The sequence below is a fragment of the Ambystoma mexicanum genome, chromosome 8 (genome assembly GCF_040938575.1).
Source record: "Ambystoma mexicanum isolate Mex_15411 chromosome 8, UKY_AmexF1_1, whole genome shotgun sequence".
Taxonomy (NCBI): Eukaryota; Metazoa; Chordata; class Amphibia; order Caudata; family Ambystomatidae; genus Ambystoma; species Ambystoma mexicanum.
The window spans coordinates 51,905,230-51,930,625 of NC_090929.1; the positions used below are offsets into that span (position 1 = coordinate 51,905,230).

General features: G+C 54.9%; 1 protein-coding gene across 1 annotated transcript in view; it reads left to right on the top strand.

The window, feature by feature from the left end:
* The window catches only part of PRDM12 (PR/SET domain 12), a 45,995-nt gene extending 33,516 nt beyond the window's left edge, over positions 1 to 12,479 (top strand). The window contains exons 4-5 of the mRNA XM_069609268.1: positions 6,535 to 6,646; positions 10,498 to 12,479. Coding sequence (XP_069465369.1) covers positions 6,535 to 6,646; positions 10,498 to 10,880 — 495 coding nt within the window. The 3' untranslated portion in view covers positions 10,881 to 12,479. The remainder of the gene's footprint in view (positions 1 to 6,534; positions 6,647 to 10,497) is intronic.
* Positions 12,480 to 25,396: the final 12,917 nt, after the last annotated feature.

The window sequence follows — 25,396 nt, forward strand, 5'->3', positions numbered from 1 at the left end:
CTGGGCGGCCCCGGCCGCCAACAATCCAAACCTGGAATAATCTGAGACCAGGCGAGCAAAGCTCCGGGCGGCCCTGGCTGCCACCAATCCAAACCTGGAATGATCTGAGACCAGACGAGCAAAGCTCCGGGTGCCCCGGCCGCCACCAATCCAAACCTGGAATGATCTGAGACCTGGCGAGCAAAGCTCCAGGCAGCCCTGCCCGCCACCAATCCAAACCTAGGATGATCTGAGACCAGACGAGCAAAGCTCTGGGCAGCCCTGGCCGCCACCAATCCAAACCTAGAATGATCTGAGACCAGGCAAGCAAAGCGCTGGGCGGCCCCGGCCACCACCAATCCAAACCTGGAATGATCTGAGACGAGGCGAGCAAAGCTCCGGGCGGCCCTGGCCGCCACCAATCCAAACCTGGAATGATCTGAGACCAGGCGAGCAAAGCTCCGGGCGGCCCTGGCCGCCACCAATCCAAACCTGGAATAATCTGAGACGAGGCAAGCAAAGCTCCAGGCGGCCCTGGCCACCACCAATCCAAACCTGGAATGATCTGAGACCAGACGAGCAACGCTCCGGGCGGCCTTGGCCACCACCAATCCAAACCTGGGATGATCTGAGACCAGACGAGCAAAGCTCCGGGCGGCCCCGGCCACCACCAATCCAAACCTGGAATGATCTGAGACCAGGCAAGCAATGCTCCGGGCGGCCCTGGCTGCCACCAATCCAAACCTGGAATGATCTGAGACCAGGCGAGCAAAGCTCCGGGCGGCCCTGGCCGCCACCAATCCAAACCTGGAATGATCTGAGACCAGACGAGCAAAGCTCCGGGCAGCCCTGGCCGCCACCAATCCAAACCTGGAATAATCTGAGACCAGGCGAGCAAAGCTCTGGGCGGACCTGGCCGCCACCAATCCAAACCTCGAATGACCTGAGACCAGGCGAGCAAAGCTCCGGGCAGCCCTGGCCGCCACCAATCCAAACTTGGAATGATCTGAGACCAGGCGAGCAAAGCTCCGGGCGGCCCCAGCCGCCAACAATCCAAACCTGGAATAATCTGAGCTCCGGGCGCCCCCGGCCGCCACCAATCCAAACCTGGAATGATCTGAGACCAGGCGAGCAAAGCTCCGGGCGGCCCTGGCCGCCACCAATCCAAACCTGGAATGATCTGAGATCAGGCGAGCAAAGCTCCGGTGGCCCTGGCCGCCACCAATCGAAACCTGGAATAATCTGAGACCAGGCAAGCAAAGCTCCAGGCGGCCCTGGCCACCACCAATCCAAACCTGGAATGATCTGAGACCAGACGAGCAAAGCTCTGGGCGGCCCCGGCCGCCAACAATCCAAACCTGGAATAATCTGAGACCAGGCAAGCAAAGCTCCGGGCGGCCCTGGCTGCCACCAATCCAAACCTGGAATGATCTGAGACCAGACGAGCAAAGCTCCGGGCGCCCCGGCCGCCACCAATCCAAACCTGGAATGATCTGAGACCAGGCGAGCAAAGCTCCGGGCGGCCCTGCCCGCCACCAATCCAAACCTAGGATGATCTGAGACCAGACGAGCAAAGCTCTGGGCGGCCCTGCCCCCCACCAATCCAAACCTGGGATGATCTGAGACCAGACGAGCAAAGCTCCGGGCAGCCCTGGCCGCCACCAATCCAAACCTGGAATGATCTGAGACCAGGCAAGCAAAGCTCTGGGCGGCCCCGGCCACCACCAATTCAAACCTGGAATGATCTGAGACGAGGCGAGCAAAGCTTCGGGCGGCCCTGGCCGCCACCAATCCAAACCTGGAATAATCTGAGACCAGGCAAGCAAAGCTCCGGGCGGCCCTGGCCACCACCAATCCAAACCTGGAATGATCTGAGACCAGACGAGCAACGCTCCGGGCGGCCCCGGCCGCCACCAATCCAAACCTGGAATGATCTGAGACCAGACGAGCAAAGCTCTGGGCGGCCCCGGCCGCCACCAATCCAAACCTGGAATGATCTGAGACCAGGCGAGCAAAGCTCCAGGCGGCCCTGCCCGCCACCAATCCAAACCTGGGATGATCTGAGACCAGACGAGCAAAGCTCCGGACGGCCCCAGCCACCACCAATCCAAACCTGGAATGATCTGAGACGAGGCGAGCAAAGCTCCGGGCGGCCCTGGCTGCCACCAATCCAAACCTGGAATGATCTGAGACCAGACGAGCAAAGCTCCGGGCGGCCCCGGCCGCCACCAATCCAAACCTGGAATTATCTGAGACCAGACGAGCAAAGCTCTGGGCGGCCCCGGCCGCCACCAGTCCAAACCTGGAATGATCTGAGACCATGCGAGCAAAGCTCCGGGCAGCCTTGGCCACCACCAGTCCAAACCTGGGATGATCTGAGACCAGACGAGCAAAGCTCCGGGCGGCCCCAGCCACCACCAATCAAAACCTGGAATGATCTGAGACCAGGCGAGCAAAGCTCCGGGCGGACCTGGCCGCCACCAATCCAAACCTGGAATGATCTGAGACCAGGCAAGCAATGCTCCGGGCGGCCCCGGCCGCCACCAATCCAAACCTGGAATGATCTGAGACCAGGCGAGCAAAGCTCCGGGCGGACCTGGCCGCCACCAATCCAAACCTGGAATGATCTGAGACCAGGCGAGCAAAGCTCCGGGCGGCCCTGGCCGCCACCAATCCAAACTTGGAATGATCTGAGACCAGGAGAGCAAAGCTCCGGGCGGCCCTGGCCGCCACCAATCCAAACCTGGAATGATCTGAGACCAGACGAGCAAAGCTCTGGGCGGCCCCGGCCGCCACCAATCCAAACCTGGAATAATCTGAGACCAGGCGAGCAAAGCTCCGGGCGGCCCCGGCCACCACCAATCCAAACCTGGAATGATCTGAGACCAGGCGAGCAAAGCTCCAGGCGGCCCCGGCCGCCACCAATCTAAACCTGGAATGATCTGAGACGAGGCGAGCAAAGCTCCGGCGGCCCTGGCTGCCACCAATCCAAACCTGGAATGATCTGAGACCAGGCGAGCAAAGCTCCGGGCGGCCCTGGCCACCACCAATCCAAACCTGGAATGATCTGAGACCAGACGAGCAAAGCTCCGGGCGGCCCCGGCCGCCACCAATCCAAACCTGGAATGATCTGAGACCAGGCGAGCAAAGCTCCGGGCGGCCCCGGCCGCCACCAATCCAAACCTGGAATGATCTGAGACCAGACGAGCAAAGCTCTGGGCAGCCCCGGCTGCCAGCAATCCAAACCTGGAATGATCTGAGACCAGGCGAGCAAAGCTCCGGGCAGACCTGGCCGCCACCAATCCAAACCTTGAATGATCTGATACCAGGTGAGCAAAGCTCCGGGCAGCCCCGGCCGCCACCAATCCAAACTTGGAATGATCTGAGACCAGGAGAGCAAAGCTCTGGGGGAAAAAAGTCCAAACCAAGAAAAGAGGGACAATAGGTGTTCAATTAAAACCTTTCTCCCCAAATGTGCCAAGCCGTTGCACCCCACGTATAAAATAACCAAAGCAGGGTCTGCCAACCCCTTCCTGCAGGAACAATGGAGGATAAAGGAAGCGAAGACAGGGATCACAGCTTGGGTCAGGCGACAATCCCCTAGAGAACTGTGCCATCCTCATCCCCAGCTCCCTCTTTTATGGGGAAATATTGGTGCTGCTGTGCCCCCCCACCTTGCCGTTAAAACTGGCGTCCAGCGATCACCTCCGTACCAGGCCAAACCCCACCGCGCCGACCTGACATCCCTGCAATGGCGGGTTCTTCCCCTTCATGGCCCCTAGCCACTTGGCTGGCACCTGCTACCTTGTGTCATGGGCCAGGGGTTACCTTGTGTTCTGGGCTGTGCATTAGGCCAGAAGCTACTGTTGTCCCAGGATGTATACTAGGCCACCTGCTACCTTGTGTCATGGGCTGGGGATTACCACGTGTTCTGGGCCTTCGCATTAGGCCAGAAGATACTGTTGTCCCTGGATGTACACTAGGCCACCTGCTACCTTGTGTTCGGGGCTGTGCATTAGGCCAGAAGCTACTGTTGTCCCAGGATGTACACTAGGCCACCTGCTACCTTCTGTCATGGGCCGGGGGTTACCTTGTGTTCTGGGCTGTGCATTAGGCCAGAAGCTACCGTTGTCCCCGGATGTACACTAGGCCACCTGCTACCTTGTATTCTAGGCTGTGCACTAGGCCAGAAGCTACTGTTGTCCCAGGATGTACACTAGGCCACCTGCTACCTTCTGACATGGGCCGGGGGTTACCTCGTGTTCTGGGCTGTGCATTAGGCCAGAAGCTACTGTTGTCCCAGGATGTACACTAGGCCACTTGCTACCTTGAGTCTTGGGCTGGGGATTACCTCGTGTTCTGGACTGTGCATTAGGCCAGAAGCTACTGTTGTCCCAGGATGTACACTAGGCCACCTGCTACCTTGTGTTCTGGGCTGTGCATTAGGCCAGAAGCTACTGTTGTCCCAGGATGTACACTAGGCCACCTGCTACCTTCTGTCATGGGCCAGGGGTTACCTCGTGTTCTGGGCTGTGCATTAGGCCAGAAGCTACTGTTGTCCCAGGATGTACACTAGGCCACTTGCTACCTTGAGTCTTGGGCTGGGGATTACCTCGTGTTCTGGACTGTGCATTAGGCCAGAAGCTACTGTTGTCCCAGGATGTACACTAGGCCACCTGCTACCTTGTGTTCTGGGCTGTGCATTAGGCCAGAAGCTACCGTTGTCCCCAGATGTACACTAGGCCACCTGCTACCTTGTATTCTAGGCTGTGCATTAGGCCAGAAGCTACTGTTGTCCCATGATGTACACTAGGCCACCTGCTACCTTCTGTCATGGGCCGGGGGTTACCTCGTGTTCTGGGCTGTGCATTAGGCCAGAAGCTACTGTTGTCCCAGGATGTACACTAGGCCACTTGCTACCTTGAGTCTTGGGCTGGGGATTACCTCGTGTTCTGGACTGTGCATTAGGCCAGAAGCTACTGTTGTCCCAGGATGTACACTAGGCCACCTGCTACCTTGTGTTCTGGGCTGTGCATTAGGCCAGAAGCTACTGTTGTCCCAGGATGTACACTAGGCCACCTGCTACCTTCTGTCATGGGCCGGGGGTTACCTCGTGTTCTGGGCTGTGCATTAGGCCAGAAGCTACTGTTGTCCCAGGATGTACACTAGGCCACTTGCTACCTTGAGTCATGGGCAGGGGATTACCTTGTGTTCTGGGCTGTGCATTAGGCCAGAAGCTACTGTTGTCCCAGGATGTACACTAGGCCACCTGCTACCTTGTGTTCTGGGCTGTGCATTAGGCAAGAAGCTACTGTTGTCCCAGGATGTACACTAGGCCACCTGCTACCTTCTGTCATGGGCAGGGGATTACCTCGTGTTCTGGGCTGTGCATTAGGCCAGAAGCTACTGTTGTCCCCGGATGTACACTAGGCCACCTGCTACCTTGTGTTCTGGGCTGTGCATTAGGCAAGAAGCTACTGTTGTCCCAGGATGTACACTAGGCCACCTGCTACCTTCTGTCATGGGCCGGGGGTTACCTCGTGTTCTGGGCTGTGCATTAGGCCAGAAGCTACTGTTGTCCCAGGATGTACACTAGGCCACTCGCTACCTTGAGTCATGGGCAGGGGATTACCTCGTGTTCTGGGCTGTGCATTAGGCCAGAAGCTACTGTTGTCCCAGGATGTACACTAGGCCACCTGCTACCTTGTGTTCTGGGCTGTGCATTAGGCAAGAAGCTACTGTTGTCCCAGGATGTACACTAGGCCACTTGCTACCTTGAGTCATGGGCAGGGGATTACCTCGTGTTCTGGGCTGTGCATTAGGCCAGAAGCTACTGTTGTCCCCGGATGTACACTAGGCCACCTGCTACCTTGTGTTCTGGGCTGTGCATTAGGCAAGAAGCTACTGTTGTCCCAGGATGTACACTAGGCCACCTGCTACCTTCTGTCATGGGCCGGGGGTTACCTCGTGTTCTGGGCTGTGCATTAGGCCAGAAGCTACTGTTGTCCCAGGATGTACACTAGGCCACTCGCTACCTTGAGTCATGGGCAGGGGATTACCTCGTGTTCTGGGCTGTGCATTAGGCCAGAAGCTACTGTTGTCCCAGGATGTACACTAGGCCACCTGCTACCTTGTGTTCTGGGCTGTGCATTAGGCAAGAAGCTACTGTTGTCCCAGGATGTACACTAGGCCACTTGCTACCTTGAGTCATGGGCAGGGGATTACCTCGTGTTCTGGGCTGTGCATTAGGCCAGAAGCTACTGTTGTGCCCGGATGTACACTAGGCCACCTGCTACCTTGTCTTCTGGGCTGTGCAAAGGGACCGGTGTTAGCTTATGGTCCCGGTTCATGTCAATCACTACCTATGTTCTGGCTCAGAGGCTAGCCTGACCTGGCCAGGTTCTAACTGGTGTTCTGGGCTCTGCATGGGGTAATCTTGCAATGTTGTACAGGCCTGCACACTTGTAGGTTTTCACTTTGCAGTAGAGTGCACCGATGCTGCACCTTGCTGAGTGCGCCAGAAAAACCTCCATCTTTTCTTCTCTCTACTTGCAGACGATCCCCCCTGACCAGGAACTGCTGGTGTGGTATGGAAATTCGCACAACACCTTCCTCGGCATTCCAGGCGTCCCGGGCCTCGAGGACGAACAGAAGAAATCCAAGAACGGTAATTGCAAGCCCTATTCCCTGCTCGCGCGCTTAGGGGGTCCCTGTCTGCTTAGGGGGTGAGGGATCACATGCAGCGCGTCTGCTGAAGCCTGCCCACAGCACAGGCCTGGCTCCCCAACAGCAATGCGCCCACTGACAAACCCCAAAACAGTGTGTCCACACGTGCACAGGCACAACTGTATTCTCTTAGGGTAGCAAGGAGAGCACATAAGCAAGCCCGGAGAGAGCACATGAGCAAGCCCAGCGAGAGCACATGAGCAAGCCCGGCGGATGGGGCATACCCGTGCAAGGAGAGCACATGAGCAAGCCCGGCGAGAGCACATGAGCAAGCCCGGCGAGAGCACATGAGCAACCCCGTGCAAGGAGAGCACATGAGCAAGCCCGGCGAGAGCACATGAGCAAGCCCGGCGGATGGGCCATACCCGTGCAGGGAGAGCACATGAGCAAGCCCGGCGGATGGGCCATACCCGTGCAGGGAGAGCACATGCGCAAGCCCGGCGGATGGCCCATACCCGTGCAGGGAGAGCACATGAGCAAGCCCGGCGAGAGCACATGATCAAGCCCAGCGGATGGCCCATACCAGTGCAAGGAGAGCACATGAGCAAGCCCGGCGGATGGGCCATACCCGTGCAGGGAGAGCACATGAGCAAGCCCGGCGAGAGCACATGAGCAAGCCCAGCGGATGGGCCATACCCGTGCAGGGAGAGCACATGAGCAAGCCTGGTGGATGGGCCATACCCGTGCAGGCAGAGCACATGAGCAAGCCCGGCAGATGGGCCATACCCCTGCAGGGAGAGTACATGAGCAAGCCTGGCGGATGGGCCATACCCGTGCAGGGAGAGCACATGAGCAAGCCTGGCGGATGGGCCAGAACCGTGCAGGCAGAGCACATGAGCAAGCCCGGCGGATGGGCCATACCCGTGCAGGGAGAGCACATGAGCAAGCCCGGCGGATGGGCCGGAACTGTGCAAGGAGTACATGTGCAAGCCTGGCGGATGGGCCATACCCGTGCAAGGAGAGTACATGAGCAAGCCCGGCGGATGGGCCATACCCATGCAGGGAGAGTACATGAGCAAGCCTGGCGGATGGGCCATACCCATGCAAGGAGAGTACATGAGCAAACCTGGCGGATGGGCCATACCCGTGCAGGGAGAGCACATGAGCAAGCCTGGCGGATGGGCCAGAACCGTGCAGGCAGAGCACATGAGCAAGCCCGGCGGATGGGCCATACCCGTGCAGGGAGAGCACATGAGCAAGCCCGGCGGATGGGCCGGAACTGTGCAAGGAGAGTACATGTGCAAGCCTGGCGGATGGGCCATACCCGTGCAAGGAGAGTACATGAGCAAGCCCGGCGGATGGGCCGGAACTGTGCAAGGAGAGTACATGTGCAAGCCTGGCGGATGGGCCATACCCATGCAGGGAGAGTACATGAGCAAGCCTGGCGGATGGCCCATACCCGTGCAAGGAGAGTACATGAGCAAACCTGGCGGATTGGCCATACCCGTGCAAGGAGAGTACATGAGCAAACCTGGCGGATTGGCCATATCCGTGCAAGGAGAGTACATGAGCAAACCTGGCGGATGGGCCATACCCGTGCAAGGAGAGTACATGAGCAAGCCTGGCGGATGGGCCGGAACCGTAGCAGGGTGCCTTACACGACACCAGTAGTAGCAGGGCTGGGTGCATTACCAGGGTTTAGGAGGGGGGCAGCAAGACACTGGCTGACTGGAAACCTTAAAGATCCACAAAACAGGATGGACAGCGTAGGTTATTTCATATAGGACATGATTAATCTATGCTTCCTGTGAGTCTTCAGTCTAAGGCTTACCATGCAGACCTCTTGAGTCCCGAGTCTATGCATCTTCCCGTGAGTCTTCAGTCTAAGCCTTACCATCCACACCTCATGAGTGCCGAGCCTATGCATCTTCCCGTGAGTCTTCAGTCTAAGCCTTACCATCCACACCTCATGAGTGCCGAGCCTATGCATCTTCCCGTGAGTCTTCAGTCTAAGCCTTACCATCCACACCTCATGAGTGCCGAGCCTATGCATCTTCCCGTGAGTCTTCAGTCTAAGCTGTACCATCCACACCTCATGAGTCCCGAGCCTCTTCATGTGAGTCTTCAGTCTAAGACGTACCATCCACACCCCATGAGTCTCGGGCCTATGCTTCCTGTGAGTCTTCAGTCTAAGACTTACCATGCAGACCTCTTGAGTGCCGAGGCTATGCATCTTCCCGTGAGTCTTCAGTCTAAGCCTTACCATCCACACCTCATGAGTGCCGAGCCTATGCATCTTCCCGTGAGTCTTCAGTCTAAGCCTTACCATCCACACCTCATGAGTGCCGAGCCTATGCATCTTCCCGTGAGTCTTCAGTCTAAGCCTTACCATCCACACCTCATGAGTGCCGAGCCTATGCATCTTCCCGTGAGTCTTCAGTCTAAGCCTTACCATCCACACCTCATGAGTGCCGAGCCTATGCATCTTCCCGTGAGTCTTCAGTCTAAGCCTTACCATCCACACCTCATGAGTGCCGAGCCTATGCATCTTCCCGTGAGTCTTCAGTCTAAGCTGTACCATCCACACCCCATGGGTCTCGGGCCTATACATCTTCCCGTGAGTCTTCAGTCTAAGCCTTACCATCCACACCTCATGAGACCCGCGCCTATACATCTTCCTGTGAGTCTTCAGTCTAAGCCTTACCATCCACACCTCATGAGTGCCGAGCCTATGCATCTTCCCGTGAGTCTTCAGTCTAAGCTGTACCATCCACACCCCATGGGTCTCGGGCCTATACATCTTCCCGTGAGTCTTCAGTCTAAGCCTTACCATCCACACCTCATGAGACCCGCGCCTATACATCTTCCTGTGAGTCTTCAGTCCAAGCCTTACCATCCACACCTCATGAGTCCCGGGCCTCTTCATGTGAGTCTTCAGTCTAAGACGTACCATCCACACCCCATGAGTCTCGGGCCTATGCTTCCTGTGAGTCTTCAGTCTAAGACTTACCATGCAGACCTCTTGAGTGCCGAGGCTATGCATCTTCCCGTGAGTCTTCAGTCTAAGCCTTACCATCAACACCTCATGAGTCCCGGGCCTATACATCTTCATGTGAGTCTTCAGTCTAAGCCGTACCATCCACACCCCATGAGTCTCTGGCCTATGCTTCCTGTGAGTCTTCAGTCTAAGACTTAGCCTCCAAACATCTTCCCACACACCTGACTCCACAGCCAGAGCCCTAACTTTAGTACACTGCTGAACGGGGTCCGCACCAGTCTCAATGAGGTGTCCCGGCTGTGCTGTGAATGGGCTGAGGTCAGGCCTACTGGCGATGACTGGCTGTAGTGAGCATCTTCTGGCTCCCTTTTATATTGCCTTCTTGTCTTTCCCATATTTGCTCTCATGTCCTCTTTCTTCTGTTTACTTTTCCCGTATTTCCTTTTACGATTCTTGTCTTCGGTTGGTTTCTGATGTTTCCTGTTCGGTTTTACTACCGTGGTTCACTTTTCTGTGTCCTCAGATTTGTTTAATCTTTTATATTTCTTTTTATATCCGTATATAAAATGTGTAGTTTGTTTCCGTGCTAAGTTTTACATTAATTGGGGTGATTTTTCTGTTTCCTATCTTCTGTTGTGCTGTTTTTTGGGTTTCCCTTATTTTACTTTTTGTATCTGAATCGGTTTGTATCTGATCCATTGAGTTGTCTAGCTCCTATGAGTGGTTGTGTGTTTTCTATGTGCTGTTTTAAGATTGTGTGTCCATGTTTTGCGCACGTGACTTCCTCCAGCTGTGTGGCAATCCTAGTCATTACGCCTCTTAATGTGAGCGAACTCTTTTTTTTCTTGCTACAGATGACTTCAACCCAATGGATCCGGCCTGTTCCGCCACAGGGCGCATGCGCTGCGTCATCTGCCACCGCGGCTTCAACTCGCGCAGCAACCTGCGCTCGCACATGCGCATCCACACCCTGGACAAGCCCTTCGTGTGCCGCTTCTGCAACCGGCGCTTCAGCCAGTCGTCCACCCTGCGCAACCACGTGCGCCTGCACACTGGCGAGCGGCCCTACAAGTGCCAGGTGTGCCAGAGCGCCTACTCGCAGCTGGCCGGACTGCGGGCCCACCAGAAGAGTGCCCGGCACCGGCCCCCCAGCGGCTCGCTGCAGTCCCACTCGCCCAGCTTGCCTGTGCCGCACCCGGCCTCCCTGGCCCACCACATGCCCACGCTGGTGCTCTGAGGGCCAGCTTGTCCAGGCGCCACCGTGAACTCACCGAAGCATAGACTGTGCAAAGGGGGTGACCCTGGAGCAGGGTGTGAAGGGACGGTACAGTGATGCAGCGTGTCCTAGCTTTGCGGACACCCACCTGCTGCTCAGCATTCACAGTGTGCGTGGGGGGAGCAGGGCTGGGCAAGTGCAGAGTACGCCAGGCTAGAGGGATGCAGGGGAGCAGGGGGTCCGCACACCGCCACCCGCCCTCTGTAAGGGGCAACCTTTCATGTGGCTCCCAGAAGTTCAGGAGCTTTCATTCTGATCTCCCCGAGCAAGTCTCACCCAGATGCTTTTCAAGGCTTTCCTTAAAGGTGGGCAGAGAACGCTGCCAAGAAGTGTGCAGCCATAAGAAAGAACCATATTGGCACAACTGAGCTCCAGCGGAGGCCAAGCCTCGCCTCAAGTGAGTTACACAGCAGAGTCTCCCCCCAGCCTCAAGGACGAACGCAAACCACACAAGCACAAGAGAACTAACTGCCTGGGGCTCATGTACTCTGACAAGCAACACAAGCAGCCAGTGGGATAAGTAGCCAAACTCTGCTTGGATCACCCAGCGAGTGGGCATCAGTTCCAACCTATCCAGTCTCCATGTTTAAGAGATCCATGGAAAAGATCAGTGATCGACTTGCTCAATATTGATGTACGAGTGATGGACATAGTCAAAGAGAAACCCTCTCCTTTCTCTCTCTCTCTCTCTCTCTCTCTCACCTCTCTCTCCTCTTTCTCTCTCTCTCTCCTCTCTCTCCCCTTTCTCTCTCTCTCTCATCTTTCTCTCACTCCTCTCTCCCTGCCTCTCTCTCTTCCTCTCGCCCTATCTCCCTCTTTCTCTCTCTCCTCTCTCGCTCTTTCTCTCTCTCTCTCCTCTTTCTCCCCCTCCTCTCTCCCTGCCTCTCTCTTTTTCTCTCTCCCCCTCTCCTCTCTCTCCTTTCTCTCACTCCTCTCTCCCTGCCTCTCTCTCTTTCTCTCGCCATATCTCCCTCTTTCTTTCTTTCTTTCTTTCTCTCTCTCTCTCTCTCTCTCTCTCCCCCTCTTCCTCTCTCTCTCTAGTTCTGCCCGTCTACCATCTGTCAGATTTGTGAAACATTTGAAGTGAATATGAGGCCTGCTGGGAGCCTGTCACCAAGGCTGTTATCCCCCGCACAGTATCTCTGGAAGGAGGGGGTGAACTGCCTGTCTGTGGCAACAAACATGCAACGTCTGCTGGCCACTTTCAACACCCGCCTGCACATTTATTTCCGAACAGACTCTGCGCCCATGGAGCAAAGCCCATGTCCTGAAACCATTAAACCATTGATGATGAATTTTGTTTTGTACAAATAAAATATAAATATATATATATATACATATATAAATCTATAAATAAATATACGATTAAAGTTTAAAATATTGAGTTTTCTCAGACTGTGCTCTACTTCCAGAAACGTGTCACTTTAACTTTGTAAATATGTACGTAAAGTCTTTATTTACAAAACGCTGAAATAGTGTTTAATTGTATCTATCAAACCTGTAAATAATTTTTACTTTGAGCTCTTCCGTTTATTCAAAATAAAGTCACAGGAAACTTTCTTAGCGTGTGTCAGCGTTGACGCTTTCAGCCTGTGTGCCAGTGTTGGAGATTTCAGTCTTTGTGTGAGTGTTGGAGGTTTCAGCTTGTTTGTCAGTGTTGGAGGTTTCAGCCTGTGTGTTAGCATTTGCGCTTTCAGCCTCTGTGTCAGCGTTGGAGGTTTCAGCCTGTGTGTCAGCGTTGGCGCTTTCAGCCTGTGTGTCAGCGTTGGTGCTTTCAGCCTGTTTGTCAGTGTTGGTGCTTTCAGCCTGTTTGTCAGTGTTGGTGCTTTCAGCCTGTGTGTCAGCGTTGGAGCTTTCAGCCTGCGTGTCAGCGTTGGAGCTTTCAGCCTGCGTGTCAGCGTTGGCGCTTTCAGCCTGTGTGTCAGCGTTGGAGGTTTCAGCCTGTGTGTCAGTGTTGGAGGTTTCAGCCTGTGTGTCAGCGTTGGCGCGTTCAGCCTGTGTGTCAGCGTTGGAGCTTTCAGCCTGCGTGTCAGCGTTGGCGCTTTCAGCCTGCGTGTCAGCGTTGGAGGTTTCAGCCTGTATGTCAGCGTTGGCACTTTCAGACTGTGTGTCAGTGTTAGTGCTTTCAGCCTGTGTGTCAGTGTTGGTGCTTTCAGCCTGTTTGTCAGTGTTGGTGCTTTCAGCCTGTGTGTCAGAGTTGGAGCTTTCAGCCTGCGTGTCAGCGTTGGAGCTTTCAGCCTGCGTGTCAGCGTTGGCGCTTTCAGCCTGTGTGTCAGCGTTGGAGGTTTCAGCCTGTGTGTCAGTGTTGGAGGTTTCAGCCTGTGTGTCAGCGTTGGCGCGTTCAGCCTGTGTGTCAGCGTTGGAGCTTTCAGCCTGCGTGTCAGCGTTGGCGCTTTCAGCCTGTGTGTCAGCGTTGGAGGTTTCAGCCTGTATGTCAGCGTTGGCACTTTCAGCCTGTGTGTCAGTGTTGGAGCTTTCAGCCAGTGTGTCAGTGTTGAGGTTTCAGCCTGTGTGTCAGTGTTGGAGGTTTCAGCCTGTGTGTCATTGTTGGAGGCTTCAGCCTGTATGTCATTGTTGGAGGTTTCAGCCTCTGTGTCAGTGTTGGTGCTTTCAGCCTGTGTGTCAGTGTTGGCGCTTTCAGCCTATGTGTCAGTGTTGGCGCTTTCAGCCTGTGTGTCAGCATTGAGGTTTCAGCCTGTGTGTCGGCGGTGGCGCTTTCAGCCTGTGTGTCAGCGTTGGAGCTGTCACCCTGTGTGTCAGCGTTGGCGCTTTCAGCCTGTGCGTCAGTGTTGGAGGTTTCAGCCTGTGCATCAGTGTTGGAGCTTTCAGCCTGTGCATTAGTATTGGATGTTTCAGCCTGTGTGTCAGCCTTGGAGGTTTCAGCCTGTGTGTCAGCGTTGGTGCTTTCAGCCTGTGTCAGCGTTGGTGCTTCCAGCCTGTGCGTCAGCGTTGGAGGTTTCAGCCTGTGCGTCAGCATTGGCACTTTCAGCCTGTGTGCCAGTGTTGGCGCTTTCAGCCTGTGTGTCAGTGGTGGAGGTTTCAGCCTGTGTGTCAGCTTGGCTCTTTCAGCCTGTGTGTCAGTGTTGGGGGTTTCAGCCTGTGTGTCAGCGTTGGAGGTTTCAGCTTGTTTGTCAGTGTTGGCGCTTTCAGCCTGTGCGTCAGTGTTGGAGCTTTCAGCCTTCGTGTCAGTGTTGGAGGTTTCAGCCTGTGTGTCAGCGTTGGCGCTTTCAGCCTGTGTGTTAGCATTTGCGCTTTCAGCCTCTGTGTCAGCGTTGGAGGTTTCAGCCTGTGTGTCAGCGTTGGCGCTTTCAGCCTGTGTGTCAGTGTTGGTGCTTTCAGCCTGTTTGTCAGTGTTGGAGGTTTCAGCCTGTGTGTCATTGTTGGAGGTTTCAGCATGTGTGTCATTGTTGGAGGCTTCAGCCTGTATGTCAGTGTTGGAGGTTTCAGGCTGTGTGTCAGCGTTGGCGCTTTCAGCCTGTGTGTCAGCGTTGGCGATTTCAGCCTGTGTGTCAGCGTTGGAGCTTTCAGCCTGCGTGTCAGCGTTGGAGCTTTCAGCCTGCGTGTCAGCGTTGGCGCTTTCAGCCTGCGTGTCAGCGTTGGAGGTTTCAGCCTGTATGTCAGCGTTGGCACTTTCAGCCTCTGTGTCAGTGTTGGAGCTTTCAGCCAGTGTGTCAGTGTTGAGGTTTCAGCCTGTGTGTCAGTGTTGGAGGTTTCAGCCTGTGTGTCATTGTTGGAGGCTTCAGCCTGTATGTCATTGTTGGAGGTTTCAGCCTCTGTGTCAGTGTTGGTGCTTTCAGCCTGTGTGTCAGTGTTGGCGCTTTCAGCCTATGTGTCAGTGTTGGCGCTTTCAGCCTGTGTGTCAGCATTGAGGTTTCAGCCTGTGTGTCGGCGGTGGCGCTTTCAGCCTGTGTGTCAGCGTTGGAGCTGTCACCCTGTGTGTCAGCGTTGGCGCTTTCAGCCTGTGCGTCAGTGTTGGAGGTTTCAGCCTGTGCATCAGTGTTGGAGCTTTCAGCCTGTGCATTAGTATTGGATGTTTCAGCCTGTGTGTCAGCCTTGGAGGTTTCAGCCTGTGTGTCAGCGTTGGTGCTTTCAGCCTGTGTCAGCGTTGGTGCTTTCAGCCTGTGCGTCAGCGTTGGAGGTTTCAGCCTGTGCGTCAGCATTGGCACTTTCAGCCTGTGTGCCAGTGTTGGCGCTTTCAGCCTGTGTGTCAGTGGTGGAGGTTTCAGCCTGTGTGTCAGCTTGGCTCTTTCAGCCTGTGTGTCAGTGTTGGGGGTTTCAGCCTGTGTGTCAGCGTTGGTGCTTTCAGCCTGTGTGTCAGTGTTGGAGGTTTCAGCCTGTGCATCAGTGTTGGAGCTTTCAGCCTGTGTCAGTGTTGGAGCTTTCAGCCTGTGTGTCAGTGTTGGAAGTTCCAGTCTGTGTGTCACCGTTGGCGCTTTCGGCCTGCGTGTCAGAGTAAGAGGTTTCAGCCTGTGCGTCAGTGTTGGCGCTTTCAGCCTGTGTGTCAGTGTTGGAGCTTTCAGCCTGTGTGTCAGTGTTGGAGGTTTCAGCCTGTGTCAGCGTTGGAGCTTTCAGCCTGTGTGTCAGTGTTGGAGGTTTCAGCCTGTGTCAGCGTTGGTGCTTTCAGCCTGTGCGTCAGTGTTGGAGGTTTCAACCTGTGCGTCAGTGTTGGAGCTTTCAGCCTGTGTTTCAGCATTGGAGGTTTCAGCCTGTGTGACAGCGTTGGAGCTTTCAGCCTGTGCGTCAGTGTTGGAGGTTTCAGCCTGTGTGTCAGTGTTGGAGGTTTCAGCCTGTGCGTCAGCGTTGGAGGTTTCAGCCTGTGTGTCAGCGTTGGAGGTTTCAGCCTGTGAGTCAGCATTGTAGCTTTCAGCCTGTGTGGCAGAGTTGGTGCTTTCAGCCTGCGTGACAGCATTTCAGGTTTCATCCTGCATGTCAGCGTTGGTGTTTTCAGCCTGTGTGTGTCCGCGTTAGTGTTGGAGCTTTCAGTCTGTGTGTCAGTGTTGGAAGTTCCAGTCTGTGTATCAGCGTTGGCGCTTTCGGCCTGCGTGTCAGAGTTAGAGGTTTCAGCCTGTGTGTCAGTGTTGGCGCTTTCAGCCTGTGTGTCAGTGTTGGAGCTTTCAGCCTGTGTGTCAGTGTTGGAGGTTTCAGCCTGTGTGTCAGTGTTGGAAGTTCCAGTCTGTGTATCAGCGTTGGCACTTTCGGCCTGCGTGTCAGAGTTAGAGGTTTCAGCCTGTGCGTCAGTGTTGGCGCTTTCAGCCTGTGTGTCAATGTTGGAGCTTTCAGCCTGTGTGTCAGCGTAGGCGCTTTCAGCCTGTGTGTCAGCCTGTGTGTCAGTGTTGGAGGTTTCAGCCTGTGTGTCAGCATTGGCGCTTTCAGCCTATGTGTCAGCGTTGGAACTTTCAGCCTGTGTGTCAGCGTAGGCGCTTTCAGCCTGTGTGTTAGCGTTGGTGCTTTCAGCCTGTGTGTCAGCGTTGGAGGTTTCAGCCTGTGTGTCAGCGTTGGAGCTTTCAGCCTGTGTGTCAGCGTTGGTGCTTTCAGCCTGTTTGTCAGTGTTCGAGGTTTCAGCCTGTGTGTCATTGTTGGAGGCTTCAGCCTGTATGTCAGCGTTGGAGGTTTCAGGCTGTGTTTCAGCGTTGGAGGTTTCAGCCTGTGTGTCAGCGTTGGCGCTTTCAGCCTGTGTGTCAGCGTTGGTGCTTTCAGCCTGTTTGTCAGTGTTGGAGGTTTCAGCATGTGTGTCATTGTTGGAGGCTTCGGCCTGTATGTCAGCGTTGGCGGTTTCAGGCTGTGTATCAGCGTTGGAGGTTTCAGGCTGTGTGTCAGCGTTGGCACTTTCAGCCTTTGTGTCAGCATTGGAGGTTTCAGCCTGTGTGTCAGTGTTGGAGGTTTCAGCCTATGTGTCAGCGTTGGCGCGTTCAGCCTGTGTGTCAGCGTTGGAGCTTTCAGCCTGCGTGTCAAAGTTGGCGCTTTCAGCCTGCGTGTCAGCGTTGGAGCTTTCAGCCTGTGTGTCAGTGTTGAGGTTTCAGCCTGTGTGTCAGTGTTGGAGGTTTCAGCCTGTGTGCCATTGTTGGAGGCTTCAGCCTGTATGTCATTGTTGGAGGTTTCAGCCTGTGTGTCAGTGTTGGTGCTTTCAGCCTGTGTGTCAGTGTTGGGGGTTTCAGCCTGTGTGTCAGCGTTGGAGGTTTCAGCCTGTGTGTCAGCGTTGGCGCTTTCAGCCTGTGTGTCAGTGTTGGAGGTTTCAGCCTGTGCATCAGTGTTGGAGCTTTCAGCCTGTGTCAGTGTTGGAGCTTTCAGCCTGTGTGTCAGTGTTGGAAGTTCCAGTCTGTGTATCAGCGTTGGCGCTTTCGGCCTGCGTGTCAGAGTAAGAGGTTTCAGCCTGTGCGTCAGTGTTGGCGCTTTCAGCCTGTGTGTCAGTGTTGGAGCTTTCAGCCTGTGTGTCAGTGTTGGAGGTTTCAGCCTGTGTCAGCGTTGGCGCTTTCAGCCTGTGCGTCAGTGTTGGAGGTTTCAACCTGTGCGTCAGTGTTGGAGCTTTCAGCCTGTGTTTCAGCATTGGAGGTTTCAGCCTGTGTGACAGCGTTGGAGCTTTCAGCCTGTGCGTCAGTGTTGGAGGTTTCAACCTGTGCGTCAATGTTAGAGTTTTCAGCCTGTGTGTCAGTGTTGGAGGTTTCAGCCTGTGTGTCAGTGTTGGAGGTTTCAGCCTGTGCCTCAGCGTTGGAGGTTTCAGCCTGTGTGTCAGCGTTGGAGGTTTCAGCCTGTGAGTCAGCATTGTAGCTTTCAGCCTGTGTGGCAGAGTTGGTGCTTTCAGCCTGCGTGTCAGCATTGGAGGTTTCAGCCTGCATGTCAGCGTTGGTGCTTTCAGCCTGTGTGTGTCAGCGTTAGTGTTGGAGCTTTCAGTCTGTGTGTCAGTGTTGGAAGTTCCAGTCTGTGTATCAGCGTTGGCGCTTTCGGCCTGCGTGTCAGAGTTAGAGGTTTCAGCCTGTGTGTCAGTGTTGGCGCTTTCAGCCTGTGTGTCAGTGTTGGAGGTTTCAGCCTGTGTGTCAGTGTTGGAAGTTCCAGTCTGTGTATCAGCGTTGGCACTTTCGGCCTGCGTGTCAGAGTTAGAGGTTTCAGTCTGTGCGTCAGTGTTGGCGCTTTCAGCCTGTGTGTCAATGTTGGAGCTTTCAGCCTGTGTGTCAGCGTAGGCGCTTTCAGCCTGTGTGTCAGCCTGTGTGTCAGTGTTGGAGGTTTCAGCCTGTGTGTCAGCATTGGCGCTTTCAGCCTATGTGTCAGCATTGGAACTTTCAGCCTGTGTGTCAGCGTAGGCGCTTTCAGCCTGTGTGTTAGCGTTGGTGCTTTCAGCCTGTGTGTCAGCGTTGGAGGTTTCAGCCTGTGTGTCATTGTTGGAGGCTTCAGCCTGTATGTCAGCGTTGGAGGTTTCAGGCTGTGTTTCAGCGTTGGAGGTTTCAGCCTGTGTGTCAGCGTTGGCGCTTTCAGCCTGTGTGTCAGCGTTGGTGCTTTCAGCCTGTTTGTCAGTGTTGGAGGTTTCAGCATGTGTGTCATTGTTGGAGGCTTCGGCCTGTATGTCAGCGTTGGCGGTTTCAGGCTGTGTATCAGCGTTGGAGGTTTCAGGCTGTGTGTCAGCGTTGGCACTTTCAACCTGTGTGTCAGCATTGGAGGTTTCAGCCTGTGTGTCAGTGTTGGAGGTTTCAGCCTATGTGTCAGCGTTGGCGCGTTCAGCCTGTGTGTCAGCGTTGGAGCTTTCAGCCTGCGTGTCAAAGTTGGCGCTTTCAGCCTGCGTGTCAGCGTTGGAGCTTTCAGCCTGTGTGTCAGTGTTGAGGTTTCAGCCTGTGTGTCAGTGTTGGAGGTTTCAGCCTGTGTGCCATTGTTGGAGGCTTCAGCCTGTATGTCATTGTTGGAGGTTTCAGCCTGTGTGTCAGTGTTGGTGCTTTCAGCCTGTGTGTCAGTGTTGGCGCTTTCAGCCTGTGTGTCAGTGTTGGTGCTTTCAGCCTGTGTGTCAGCGTTGGAGGTTTCAGCCTGTGTGTCAGTGGTGGCGCTTTCAGCCTGTGTGTCAGCGTTGGAGCTGTCAGCCTGTGTGTCAGCATTGGCGCTTTCAGGCTGTGCATCAGTGTTGGAGGTTTCAGCCTGTGCATCAGTGTTAGAGCGTTCAGCCTGTGCGTTAGTTATGGATGTTTTAGCCTGTGTGTCCGCATTGGAGGTTTCAGCCTGTGTGTCAGCGTTGGCACTTTCAGCCTGTGTCAGCGTTGGTGCTTTCAGCCTGTGCGTCAGCGTTGGAGGTTTCAGCCTGTGCGTCAGCATCGGCACTATCAGCCTGTGTGTCAGCGTTGGTGCTTTCAGCCTGTATGTCAGTGTTGGAGGTTTCAGCCTGTGTGTCAGCCTTGGCTCTTTCAGCCTGTGTGTCAGTGTTGGAGGTTTCAGCCTGTGTGTCAGTGTTGGAGGTTTCAGCCTGTGTGTCAGCGTTGGCGCTTTCAGCCTGTGTGTCAGTGTTGGAGGTTTCAGCCTGTGCGTCAGTGTTGGAGGGGTCAGCCTGTGCGTCAGTGTTGGAGCTTTCAGCCTGTGCGTCAGTGCTGGAGGTTTCAGCCTGTGCGTCAGATTTGGAGGTTTCAGCTTGTGCATCAGTGTTGGTGCTTTCAGCCTGTGCGTCAGTGTTGGAGCTTTCAGCCTGTGCGTCAGTGTTGGTGCTTTCAGCCTGTGCATCAGCGTTGGATGTTTCAGCCTGTGTGTCAGCGTTGGAGGTTTCAGCCTGTGAGTCAGCATTGTAGCTTTCAGCCTGCGTGTCAGCGTTGGCGCTTTCAGCCTGCGTGTCAGCATTGGAGGTTTCAGCCTGCATGTCAGCGTTGGTGCTTTCAGCCTGTGTGTGTCAGCGTTGGAGCGTTCAGCCTGTGTGTCAGCGTTGGCTTTTTCAGCCTGTGTGTCAGTGTTGGAGCTTTCAGCCTGTGTGTCAGTGTTGGAGCTTTCAGTCTGTGTGTCAGTGTTGGAAGTTCCAGTCTGTGTATCAGCGTTGGCGCTTTCGGCCTGCGTGTCAGAGTTAGAGGTTTCAGCCTGTGTGTCAGTGTTGGCGCTTTCAGCCTGTGTGTCAGTGTTGGAGCTTTCAGCCTGTGTGTCAGTGTTGGAGGTTTCAGCCTGTGTGTCAGTGTTGGAAGTTCCAGTCTGTGTATCAGCGTTGGCACGTTCGGCCTGCGTGTCAGAGTTAGAGGTTTCAGCCTGTGCGTCAGTGTTGGCGCTTTCAGCCTGTGTGTCAGTGTTGGAGCTTTCAGCCTGTGTGTCAGTGTTGGAGGTTTCAGCCTGTGTCAGCGTTGGCTCTTTCAGCCTGTACGTCAGTGTTGGAGGTTTCAGCCTGTGCGTCAGCATTGGAGGTTTCAGCCTGTGTGTCAGTGTTGGAGGTTTCAGCCTATGTGTCAGCATTGGCGCGTTCAGCCTGTGTGTCAGCGTTGGAGCTTTTAGCCTGCGTGTCAGCGTTGGCGCTTTCAGCCTGCGTGTCAGCGTTGGAGATTTCAGCCTGTGTGTCAGCCTTGGCACTTTCAGCCTGTGTGTCAGTGTTGGAGGTTTCAGCCTGTGCGTCAGGGTTGGAGGTTTCAGCCTGTGTGTCATTGTTGGAGGCTTCAGCCTGTATGTCATTGTTGGAGGTTTGAGCCTGTGTGTCAGTGTTGGTGCTTTCAGCCTGTGTGTCAGTGTTGGCGCTTTCAGACTGTGTGTCAGCGTTGGCACTTTCAGCCTGTGTGTCAGCGTTGGAGGTTTCAGCCTGTGTGTCAGTGGTGGCGCTTTCAGCCTGTGTGTCAGCGTTGGAGCTGTCAGCCTGTGTGTCAGCGTTGGCGCTTTCAGGCTGTGCATCAGTGTTGGAGGTTTCAGCCTGTGCATCAGTGTTAGAGCGTTCAGCCTGTGCGTTAGTTATGGATGTTTCAGCCTGTGTGTCAGCATTGGAGGTTTCAGCCTGTGTGTCAGCGTTGGCACTTTCAGCCTGTGTCAGCGTTGGTGCTTTCAGCCTGTGCGTCAGCGTTGGAGGTTTCAGCCTGTGCGTCAGCATCGGCACTATCAGCCTGTGTGTCAGCGTTGGTGCTTTCAGCCTGTATGTCAGTGTTGGAGGTTTCAGCCTGTGTGTCAGCCTTGGCTCTTTCAGCCTGTGTGTCAGTGTTGGAGGTTTCAGCCTGTGTGTCAGTGTTGGAGGTTTCAGCCTGTGTGTCAGCGTTGGCGCTTTCAGCCTGTGTGTCAGTGTTGGAGGTTTCAGCCTGTGCGTCAGTGTTGGAGGGTTCAGCCTGTGCGTCAGTGTTGGAGCTTTCAGCCTGTGCGTCAGTGCTGGAGGTTTCAGCCTGTGCGTCAGAGTTGGAGGTTTCAGCTTGTGCATCAGTGTTGGTGCTTTCAGCCTGTGCGTCAGTGTTGGAGCTTTCAGCCTGTGCGTCAGGGTTGGTGCTTTCAGCCTGTGCGTCAGCGTTGGAGGTTTCAGCCTGTGTGTCAGCGTTGGAGGTTTCAGCCTGTGAGTCAGCATTGTAGCTTTCAGCCTGCGTTTCAGCGTTGGCGCTTTCAGCCCGCGTGTCAGCATTGGAGGTTTCAGCCTGCATGTCAGCGTTGGTGCTTTCAGCCTGTGTGTGTCAGCGTTGGAGCTTTCAGCCTGTGTGTCAGCGTTGGCGTTTTCAGCCTGTGTGTCAGTGTTGGAGCTTTCAGCCGGTGTGTCAGTGTTGGAGCTTTCAGTCTGTGTGTCAGTGTTGGAAGTTCCAGTCTGTGTATCAGCGTTGGCGCTTTCGGCCTGCGTGTCAGAGTTAGAGGTTTCAGCCTGTGTGTCAGTGTTGGCGCTTTCAGCCTGTGTGTCAGTGTTGGAGCTTTCAGCGTGTGTGTCAGTGTTGGAGGTTTCAGCCTGTGTGTCAGTGTTGGAAGTTCCAGTCTGTATATCAGCGTTGGCACTTTCGGCCTGCGTGTCAGAGTTAGAGGTTTCAGCCTGTGCGTCAGTGTTGGCGCTTTCAGCCTGTGTGTCAGTGTTGGAGCTTTCAGCCTGTGTGTCAGTGTTGGAGGTTTCAGCCTGTGTCAGCGTTGGCGCTTTCAGCCTGTACGTCAGTGTTGGAGGTTTCAGCCTATGTGTCAGCATTGGCGCGCTCAGCCTGTGTGTCAGCGTTGGAGCTTTTAGCCTGCGTGTCAGCGTTGGCGCTTTCAGCCTGCGTGTCAGCGTTTGAGATTTCAGCCTGTGTGTCAGCGTTGGCACTTTCAGCCTGTGTGTCAGTGTTGAGGTTTCAGCATGTGTGTCAGTGTTGGAGGTTTCAGCCTGTGTGTCATTGTTGGAGGCTTCAGCCTGTATGTCATTGTTGGAGGTTTCAGCCTGTGTGTCAGTGTTGGTGCTTTCAGCCTGTGTGTCAGTGTTGGCGCTTTCAGCCTGTGTGTCAGTGTTGGCACTTTCAGCCTGTGTGTCAGCGTTGGAGGTTTCAGCCTGTGTGTCCGTGGTGGCGCTTTCAGCCTGTGTGTCAGCGTTGGAGCTGTCAGCCTGTGTGTCAGCGTTGGCGCTTTCAGGCTGTGCATCAGTGTTGGAGGTTTCAGCCTGTGCATCAGTGTTGGAGCTTTCAGCCTGTGCGTTAGTTATGGATGTTTCAGCCTGTTTGTCAGCGTTGGCGCTTTCAGCCTGTGTGTCAGTGTTGGAGGTTTCAGCCTGTGCGTCAGTGTTGGAGGGTTCAGCCTGTGCGTCAGTGTTGGAGCTTTCAGCCTGTGCGTCAGTGCTGGAGGTTTCAGCCTGTGCGTCAGAGTTGGAGGTTTCAGCTTGTGCATCAGTGTTGGTGCTTTCAGCCTGTGCGTCAGTGTTGGAGCTTTCAGCCTGTGCGTCAGTGTTGGTGCTTTCAGCCTGTGCGTCAGCGTTGGATGTTTCAGCCTGTGTCAGCGTTGGAGGTTTCAGCCTGTGAGTCAGCATTGTAGCTTTCAGCCTGCGTGTCAGCGTTGGCGCTTTCAGCCTGCATGTCAGCATTGGAGGTTTCAGCCTGCATGTCAGCGTTGGTGCTTTCAGCCTGTGTGTGTCAGCGTTGGAGCTTTCAGCCTGTGTGTCAGCGTTGGCGTTTTCAGCCTGTGTGTCAGTGTTGGAGCTTTCAGCCTGTGTGTCAGTGTTGGAGCTTTCAGTCTGTGTGTCAGTGTTGGAAGTTCCAGTCTGTGTATCAGCGTTGGCGCTTTCGGCCTGCGTGTCAGAGTTAGAGGTTTCAGCCGGTGTGTCAGTGTTGGCGCTTTCAGCCTGTGTGTCAGAGTTGGAGCTTTCAGCCTGTGTGTCAGTGTTGGAGGTTTCAGCCTGTGTGTCAGTGTTGGAAGCTCCAGTCTGTGTATCAGCGTTGGCACTTTCGGCCTGCGTGTCAGAGTTAGAGGTTTCAGCCTGTGCGTCAGTGTTGGCGCTTTCAGCCTGTGTGTCAGTGTTGGAGCTTTCAGCCTGTGTGTCAGTGTTGGAGGTTTCAGCCTGTGTCAGCGTTGGCGCTTTCAGCCTGTACGTCAGTGTTGGAGGTTTCAGCCTGTGCGTCAGCATTGGAGGTTTCAGCCTGTGTGTCAGTGTTGGAGGTTTCAGCCTATGTGTCAGCATTGGCGCGTTCAGCCTGTGTGTCAGCGTTGGAGCTTTTAGCCTGCGTGTCAGCGTTGGCGCTTTCAGCCTGCGTGTCAGCATTGGCGTTTTCAGCCTGTGTGTCAGTGTTGGAGCTTTCAGCCTATGTGTCAGTGTTGGAGCTTTCAGCCTGTGTGTCAGTGTTGGAAGTTCCAGTCTGTGTATCAGCGTTGGCGCATTCGGCCTGCGTGTCAGAGTTAGAGGTTTCAGCCTGTGTGTCAATGTTGGCGCTTTCAGCCTGTGTGTCAGTGTTGGAGCTGTCAGCCTGTGTGTCAGTGTTGGAGCTTTCAGCCTGTGCATCAGTGTTGGAGCTTTCAGCCTGTGTGTCAGCGTTGGAGGTTTCAGCCTGTGTGCCAGCGTTGGAGCTTTCAGCCTGTGTGTCAGTGTTGGAGGTTTCAGCCTGTGCATCAGTGTTGGAGCTTTCAGCCTGTGTGTCAGTGTTGGAGGCTTCAGCCTGTTTGTCAGTGTTGGAGGCTTCAGCCTGTGTGTTAGTGTTGGAGGTTTCAGCCTGTGCATCAGTGTTGGAGGTTTCAGCTTGTGCGTCAGTGTTGGTGCTTTCAGCCTGTGCAGCAGAGTTGGTGCTTTCAGCCGATGCGTCAGTGTTGGAGGTTTCAGCCTGTGTGTCAGCGTTGGATGTTTCAGTCTTTGTGTCAGCGTTGGAGGTTTCAGCCTGTGTGTCAGCGTTGGTGCATTCAGCCTGTGTGTCAGCATTGGAAGTTTCAGCCTGTGTGTCAGTGTTGAGGTTTCAGCCTGTGTGTCAGTGTTGGCGCTTTCAGCCTGTGCGTCAGTGTTGGAGCTTTCAGCCTGTGTGTCAGCATTGGAGGTTTCAGCCTGTGTGTCAGCATTGGAAGTTTCAGCCTGTGTGTCAGTGTTGAGGTTTCAGCCTGTGTGTCAGGGTTGGCGCTTTCAGCCTGTGTGTCAGCGTTGGAGCTTTCAGCCTGTGTGTCAGCACAGGCGCTTTCAGCCTGTGTGTCAGCCTGTGTGTCAGTGTTGGAGGTTTCAGCCTGTGTGTCAGCATTGGCGCTTTCAGCCTGTGTGTCAGTGTTGGAGCTTTCAGCCTGTGTGTTAGCGTAGGCGCTTTCAGCCTGTGTGTTAGCATTGGCGCTTTCAGCCTGTGTGTCAGCGTTGGAGGTTTCAGCCTGTATGTCAGCGTTGGCGCTTTCGGCCTGTGTGTCAGTGTTGGAGGTTTCAGCCTGTGTGTCATTGTTGGAGGTTTCAGCATGTGTGTCAGCGTTGGAGGTTTCAGGCTGTGTGTCAGCGTTGGCACTTTCAACCTGTGTGTCAGCATTGGAGGTTTCAGCCTGTGTGTCAGTGTTGGAGGTTTCAGCCTATGTGTCAGCGTTGGCGCATTCAGCCTGTGTGTCAGCGTTGGAGCTTTCAGCCTGCGTGTCAAAGTTGGCGCTTTCAGCCTGCGTGTCAGCGTTGGAGCTTTCAGCCTGTGTGTCAGTGTTGAGGTTTCAGCCTGTGTGTCAGTGTTGGAGGTTTCAGCCTGTGTGCCATTGTTGGAGGCTTCAGCCTGTATGTCATTGTTGGAGGTTTCAGCCTGTGTGTCAGTGTTGGTGCTTTCAGCCTGTGTGTCAGTGTTGGCGCTTTCAGCCTGTGTGTCAGTGTTGGTGCTTTCAGCCTGTGTGTCAGCGTTGGAGGTTTCAGCCTGTGTGTCAGTGGTGGCGCTTTCAGCCTGTGTGTCAGCGTTGGAGCTGTCAGCCTGTGTGTCAGCATTGGCGCTTTCAGGCTGTGCATCAGTGTTGGAGGTTTCAGCCTGTGCATCAGTGTTAGAGCGTTCAGCCTGTGCGTTAGTTATGGATGTTTTAGCCTGTGTGTCCGCATTGGAGGTTTCAGCCTGTGTGTCAGCGTTGGCACTTTCAGCCTGTGTCAGCGTTGGTGCTTTCAGCCTGTGCGTCAGCGTTGGAGGTTTCAGCCTGTGCGTCAGCATCGG